Below are 7,737 nucleotides of genomic sequence, written 5' to 3'. Positions count from 1 at the left end.
AGCAGGAAATATGTTTGAACAAAATAAATTCTGAATTGCTGTGTTTACGAAGGTTTTATGATTATCAAATGCCTTTCCTAAAGAAGTCAGGAAAGATATGGGTAGAAGAAGTTTTGAAATGGTTTGGAAACCAATTGTGAGGGGCATTGTAAAAATCCCTCTCTATTTTGTTGAGACAAGCTCCAGAGGAAATTGATCATAATTTATGACAGTAGTATATTTGTAAAAGATTTGATTTTTTTGAGTTTGTTTTTTTTTTTTAATAATGTGTGGTTTTCATTTAGGTAGAGGTGGTGGTAACAGGAGGTTCCTCCTTTCCCTCCTTAATAATAGCTTGCAAAGTCTTAAACGGGTTCCTTGTGCTCTCTGTGGCAGCAGAAACCCAGTGGAGACTTGCCAAGATAGTTGATATGCTCATCTATTCAACAACCGCTGTATTTTGTGTTCTTTGCACAACAGATCTTGCTGCGGGAAGGTTGCAAGAAGATACTTGTTGCCGATTCTCTTTCTTTATTGAAGAAAATGCATCGAACTCAGATGAAGGGTGTTCTAGTAGACGGTGGGTACAGAGGAAATGTGGTGACTTTCAAGGTTTTGAAGTCTTTTACTTGGTTTATAGACCCAAGCCACATGACAGGCAACTTTGGAAAGTTGCCTGAATATTGTACCTTATTTGTAGAGTGTAGTAGGATACTAGCTGCTTTCCCCTTTGCAAAGGAACTACTTGTATCGCAAAAACTACAAGACCCAGCGTGCAGCTTTTTCTCTTGATCAATCTCTGCATAGCCAGTAATGTATTGTGTCCTGCAGTTTCTCTATGAAGGTGAAAAATCCTGTTCAGTGCCAATACAGATAGTCAGATAATAATAATCTGCAACTAAAGCAAAAGCTACAAGATAGTTTTCAGAAATAGTTGAAAATAGTTTGCAGGGTGCTAATGATGCATGTGAGCAGCACTGTAATTCACACCAGCTGAGTGTTAATATCAAGAAGCAAAAGCTGATGGAAGGACAGAGGATCAGAGTTTCTGCTACAAAATGCTGCAGAGAAATAAGGCATCCATCCTATGCTCCTTTTTTTCAGTTTGCCTTGTGCCTCTACAGTACTGATCCTAGACAGCCTCACTCCTGCAGTTCTGCCATCATCAGAATCACAAGATCTGAACATTTCTTATGCTGTTAATAGAAATGCTGCTTCAGTATTGCTCTTGAGTTTTTAATAGCCTCTGTTAGGCATCTTAAGTAAATACTTTAAGACCAAGCTCCATTTCTGTAATAGCAGTGTGTTCATGCCTGCTTTGTAAAAAAGTGAACATGGAGTTTGTTAACAAGTTTGTTTTGGTTTGTTTTTCCAGAGGAGAATATCTGCGAATCATGCCTGTCTCCGATACTTCCTTCAGGTAGGATGCTTTTTTAGAAGAGAAAGAGGTTGTCTTTTTTTTTTTTATTTTTAGAGGAACTACTGTTTGCTTTTATTCATAGAAATGTGTAGTAGTCTCCCTTAGTAATTACTGTATAAATTTCAGTCTCCTCTGGAAGGCTTGCTTATGAATTCTGACGTGGGAGTGGAGTCTAATTTGAACTTTTTTTGTTGCAGTAAACCCAGATTTTCTTTCTTATTCATCTTTGACTTTCTTATTTTCTGTTTTGAATTATATGGAATGGAAGGCAACTTTTAATTCCATCAACATACGTATTCTCAAAGATTATTAGAACCACAAAACTAAACTGTTGCCACCAAATCTTGTCCAACTCTGTTGAACGATTTAGACTGAACTTGTAGATTATAAAGTTTTATGGAATATGCTTTTTGTCTGAGTGGTGGAAAACTCTTGGCTTCAGTCATTGCTGTCATATTTGAAACAATTTATAACAGACTGTAGTTTTAAAATATCTTCTAAAGTTAGTCTTGAAACTAGAAATTCAGGATATTATTTTGAAGATGTATCTTCTGCAAGGCAATTGTAGTTCAGAAATACCAATATAGTTGTTGGGCATCTTAAGAAGAAATAGTTTTACCAGGAGAATATCTGTTATGGCATCTTCAAACAAGAATACGTAAGACAAAGCATATGAATCGTCCTATTTTTTTTGTTTGCCGAGTGTGCATAGCCCAGTAAAATCACTTACAGTTTTTTAATCTGGTTTCTACCATTTTTCAATTAAATAAATTAAAAAAACCAACTATACTATGATCACATGCACCAGCGTACAGACCAGAGCAGTCACATGGTGATAGAAAACCTGGCAGAGCTGAATGTGCTAGTGCCTTTGAGGTATGTGTGTCGAGGGAATGGGAGCCAGGGAATCAAATGTGGATGATGCTGATGAGTGAGATGGTTATTCTTTGAATACGTGGATGTGGTATGTAGGCTTCTAATAGGGCTAAATATTCATGTGGGAATCAAAAGGCACGTCATGCACTTAGGCAGCTTCTTGCCAAATTTCAAGATCATGGCATGCAGCGTAGGTGCTAGAGCTGCTTAATGTTCTGGTTCTCCCTGCACTGGCGCAAGAATTTTTTTGCTAGCTTTTCCTCAAAATGGCTGAATTATTTGGTGGTAGTTTACTCTTCCCCCTCCCCTAATGTAGCATGTAGCACATATTGACATGAAAAATTTCTGGTGAAAAGGTATACAGCATTTAAGCCACGGAATAAAATTGTCTTGTAATTCCATCGCTGGGATAGATTACCTGAAACCATCACTCTGCATGGTTTCTATAAATGAGCCAGAATAATTTGGAAATTAATTTGATAGATGTTACTTGATGTTTCTATGTGTATAATAGAATGCAGGCGTATACTGCTGTAGCCACTGAATCATTTGTTTCATTGCCCTGTTGTAATGAGTTTACTTTTCTCTTTCCCAGATGCATCCAAGTCCTTCAATGTGGTAGTGTTCCACTGCAGACATATGTTTCACAAAGAGTGCCTACCGGTATCCAACACAGTAAGGAACTAGCTTAATCTCTCTGACACCTTTGCCAAAGATAAAAGGACAAATTATTCCTTTTGTTAACTGTGGAGAAGGGCATGGGCCTTTGAGGAATTATAGTATGATTACAGTAATTATTTGTGATGATACCCCATAGTAGTATGTGACTAGGGAAAGGGTGTTTAGGGCAACTGCAACTAAAGTACATCCAATTTAGAAAGAAATTGCTGCTGTTTGAGAAGTATTTTATCACTTTCTGCAACCTGAATGTGCAATGCAGCTTTGAGACATACAGAGAGTATGACCTGTTTGATTTTTTTTTTTTATTAATTCTTTTCTGTTGCAGCTCTCACATTAAGTATCTGAGCCAAACTCTTCACCGTTATAGTATTTCTTGGCCCTAGGTAATCAATTGTGTTACTGATATTTGGTTACTGGTGACATAAAGACAAGAGTAAAGATATGTTCTCAAGTGAACCATATTAAATGGTTCTGACCTGGAAGAAAAAAACCCACTCATTTCAGAGTGAATATTTAAATATCTTTGTAATCATCTTTATGCTCAGAATATGTTTTTCTTCATCAGGGATTTTTTTTTCCACCATGAAAACAAACCAAAAAAGTAACTTCTAGATAATAACCAGTTTTGAATTTAAGAATGAAACCATCAGAATGGTAACAAAATCACAAACAAAATGGAATTTAAGCTTCTCTGATTCTGTATCTGTCTCTGAAAATGAACATCAAGTGAAAAAAATAACGTTGGTGAATCACTTAATCTGCAAGTTACCAAGCAAAGTGCTTGTAGCCATATGGTACAGCATGTATACTTAAATATGTTATGAAAATCTTAATGAATTAGATCATTTGCAAAAGAAAGCCCAACAACTAGTAAATATTTATTCAAACAATATTTACCAGAAATTTTATTATTTGAGAAATAATCTAAAATGTATCTAGCATTCTCAGTTTGCTGGGACAGTAGTGGGACTGGGTAACTTGTCAGATGGGATTTTTAAATGTGACGTGGATATTACATGATATATATTCTATAGTACATATGAATACACAGGTACCTGCATATATCTGAGCCAAATTCTTCACCATTATAGTATTTCTTGGCCTTAGGTAATCAGTTGTGTTACTGATATTTGATTACTGGTGACATACTGAAAGGAAGGTAATGCATGCATAAAGCATCACACAGAGCTAAACACAGGAGTAACAATAAGCACATATTTGATGTCAGATGGACAGTATTCAGGATGTATTCTCAGCTGTTGGAAATTTGTGGAGCAATATCCAAAGACTGAGCTGTAACTAAGACATCCAGTGGTCAGTGGAGTTGACCAAGTGACTTACTGTCTTCTTTATCTATGAAGATAATCAGCGACATTTTTTTACTCTGTTTTTCATTTTGGTAGGAGGAAAATTGACCTTACTTTCCTGGAGGGTGGTGGTAATACATTTGGAGTGAGTGGTGAGGTGTATTGCTCTCTGACTCCAGACTCCAGAACAGCCTGCTTTATTGTGTTCCACTATATTGCCTTCCTATACCTACCCGTGAATGTGTCTGTCCTGGTTTCGGCTGGGATAGAGTTAATTTTCTTCCTAGTTGCTGGTATAGTGCTCTGTTTTGGATTTAGGATGAGAATAATGTTGATAATACACTGAATAATGTTGATAACACACTGTTGTTTTAGTTGTTGCTAAGTAGTGCTTACGTAGTCGAGGACTTTTCAGTTTTCCATGCTCTGCCAGGTGCACAAGAAGCTGGGAGGGAGCATACCCAGGACAGCTGACCCAAACTGGCCAAAGGGATATTCCATACCATATGACGTCATACTCAGTATATAAGCTGGGGGGAGTTGGCCAGGAGGTAGCGATTGCTGCTCGGGGACAGTTTGGGCATCAGTCAGTGGGTGGTGAGCAATTGCATTGTGCATCACTTGTTTTGTATATCCTTTTATCATTGTTACTATTTTCCCTTCCTTTTCTGTCCTATTAAATTGTTTTTATCTCAGCCCACAAGTTTTACCTTTTTTCCAAGTGTACAGTCAACATGTGTCCTGTGTTCAGCTTGGATTGAGTTAATTTTCTTCCTAGTAGCTGGTATAGTGCTCTGTTTTGGATTTAGGATGAGAATAATGTTGATAATACACTGAATAATGTTGATAACACACTGTTGTTTTAGTTGTTGCTAAGTAGTGCTTACGTAGTCGAGGACTTTTCAGTTTTCCATGCTCTGCCAGGTGCACAAGAAGCTGGGAGGGAGCATACCCAGGACAGCTGACCCAAACTGGCCAAAGGGATATTCCATACCATATGACGTCATACTCAGTATATAAGCTGGGGGGAGTTGGCCAGGAGGTAGCGATTGCTGCTCGGGGACAGTTTGGGCATCAGTCAGTGGGTGGTGAGCAATTGCATTGTGCATCACTTGTTTTGTATATCCTTTTATCATTGTTACTATTTTCCCTTCCTTTTCTGTCCTATTAAATTGTTTTTATCTCAGCCCACAAGTTTTACCTTTTTTCCAATTCTCTCCCCCATCCCACTGAGGTGGGGTGAGCAAACGGCTGCCTGGTGTTCAGCTGCCTGCAGGGTTAAACCACGACAGTGTCTATAGGGAACAGCCTGACTGTGAATAGTAACGCTGAGAGGGGCGTTTTTCATTCATCTTCCCACATTCTAACGTGACTACGGCTCTCTTAAGAGATTCTTGTTTTCTTTTTAATTTCTAGGTATCTCCTGTCCAGTTCTGCAACATATGCAGTGCCAAACACCGAGGGCCAGGAAGCGCAATCCTGGAGATGAAGAAATAGCAGTACCCTAGTTCTCCATGCCAGGCTGTGACACCAACTCTGTTAGGATCACGCAGAGCCAACTGTAGTTTCTATTAGTCATCATTTCTGTATATAATTCTGATTGTGATTTAAAACTGGTTTCTGTAAGTTATCTAGCTTATTGAACATTTTCGGGAGAGAGAAAATGTGAAAATCTTGCCCTAGTAAGTCTTTGTTATGCAATTCATATGTCACTGTTCCTTTGCTCAGCTTGTTACTTAACTCTGGAACAGAAAAGAGAAATAAAATGGGAAGAAAAAAAGAACAGTTTGGAGATTTGTGCTTGCTATCACTTAAAGTGCTTTACAGTTTGGAGCCGTATCAGGCTCATGGTTAGATATTGTAAAGAAAGACGAATTGCTATGAATTCAGCTCACCAAACTGCTTTAGTCCTGATTTAGTCTCTTAGTGAACTGTTTAACTTGAGACCCATAAGAGTCTGACTGCTTTCAGTGGAACTGCTTCAGGACTTGAAGCTGACTGTGTGCTGACTCATAGATTAAATTAACAAACTTGTTAACTGTTAATTCCACACATTGGCAATTTACCTTGGTTGTATGGTTACACATTCATTGTTATAAACTGGTTATTTTCTCAATTGATGTTCACAATGCAGTAGTTTAAGGTGGGCTTTTCTCATGTTAAATTCATCCAGAAACTTCATTTTTAAATGTTAGCAGTAGATCTTTAGACTTATTTTTTAAGTATGGTTATAGTGTATGAATTCATTTAAGTACAGGGGAAAAAAAAAAACATCTGATCTTTCAAAGATAAGATCTCTAGGAGTTTCTTTTGGCCTTAGCAATTTAATAGCTAAGTTAAAAAGGTCTATTTGGATGTTAACAAAAAACATACTTATTTTTAATTTCAACAGTGTTTTGTTTTGTTGATCCAAAGGAGGTGATCTTTCAGAATGTCTTCACAGTAATGTAATCTCTTTATAATGTTCTCTGATTTAATTAAGTATTAGCATCTTTTCCCTAAGAAAAGTCATTTTTCAGAACTCCCAAGATAGTTTTCCTCTTTTTAATAACAGGAGTTTGAAAGTAAAGATACCTTGTTTTACCATCAAACTGTTGTTTAGACAAGTAGTTAACATCATAAGTTCTGAAACAATGGTATAGTGATACTGCAGTGTATCTGTAAAACTGGTAAATGTAACACCTCTAAGTTCTTCTGTACCTTACTCCCATGTAGGTACACCTTAAAATAATTTATATCGTAGAAACTTGGATTTCTAGTTTATGTAAATTCATTATACTCTTTTGATATCCTCCAGGCAGTTGGCTGAGCTGGTCTAGCAATCTGAAGAATGGTTTTTGTTGTCCACTGTGTAGATCTGTATAATACTGGAATAAAATTTTAAGTGTATTAGAAATGCTAGGATTTACTCTGCATGGTTACAGAGACACAATTATCATTAAAAGGATAGATCTCTCAAAAACATAGCAATCATATTCTATTGTGATAATACAGACAGCTGAGGAAAAAATAAAAAATGGCGCAGACTATTTATGGACATGCAGTAGATGAAATAACAGAAGGACAGGAGCTTTGTAGTGCAGAGCATAGTCCGCATACGTCAAGCTTCACCTGAAAGAATTACTGCCTGGCTCTGTAGCAGTTCATTTTCAGCGGCTAGTACACATTCTCAGGTATATTATTCATTTATCCATTCTTTACTGCTCAGGAAAGCTGCTTTGATTCCTAGTAAAGGAAATGCTCCAGTGAGCTCAAGGGCTGTTTCACCATGATATTTGAGCTATTGCATGCCTGTGGACAAGTTTAGAAACTTTTTGAAAAACGTCTTCCTCAGTAGCTCTAAGCAGCTTTTCTATATTATACCCTTAGAATGCACTGTGCAATGCCATAAGCTGTCAGCTTGCGGGAGGAAAAAGTCAAATTACTCCTATACAGTTATGCCACAAAGTGTTCTGTAGCTCAGAGTTATATGAT

The 7,737-nt window shown here is 37.3% G+C and overlaps 1 protein-coding gene across 2 annotated transcripts in view; it reads left to right on the top strand.

The window, feature by feature from the left end:
* VPS41 (vacuolar protein sorting 41 homolog (S. cerevisiae)) overlaps window positions 1-6,040 on the top strand; it is a 107,251-nt gene extending 101,211 nt beyond the window's left edge. Inside the window, exons 25-28 of one of the 2 annotated variants that reach the window (XM_009580587.1) lie at window positions 460-559; window positions 1,355-1,399; window positions 2,871-2,950; window positions 5,680-6,040. In XM_009580587.1, coding sequence (XP_009578882.1) covers window positions 460-559; window positions 1,355-1,399; window positions 2,871-2,950; window positions 5,680-5,760 — 306 coding nt within the window. In that variant the 3' untranslated portion in view covers window positions 5,761-6,040. The remainder of the gene's footprint in view (window positions 1-459; window positions 560-1,354; window positions 1,400-2,870; window positions 2,951-5,679) is intronic. The other variant, XM_009580588.1, reaches the window with a different exon arrangement.
* Window positions 6,041-7,737: the final 1,697 nt, after the last annotated feature.

This window comes from Fulmarus glacialis, unplaced genomic scaffold, assembly GCF_000690835.1.
Source record: "Fulmarus glacialis isolate BGI_N327 unplaced genomic scaffold, ASM69083v1 scaffold7556, whole genome shotgun sequence".
In the NCBI taxonomy this organism is placed as follows: Eukaryota; Metazoa; Chordata; class Aves; order Procellariiformes; family Procellariidae; genus Fulmarus; species Fulmarus glacialis.
Note: the sequence above shows the minus strand (reverse complement) of the source record. Positions and strands in the feature narration are given on the sequence as shown.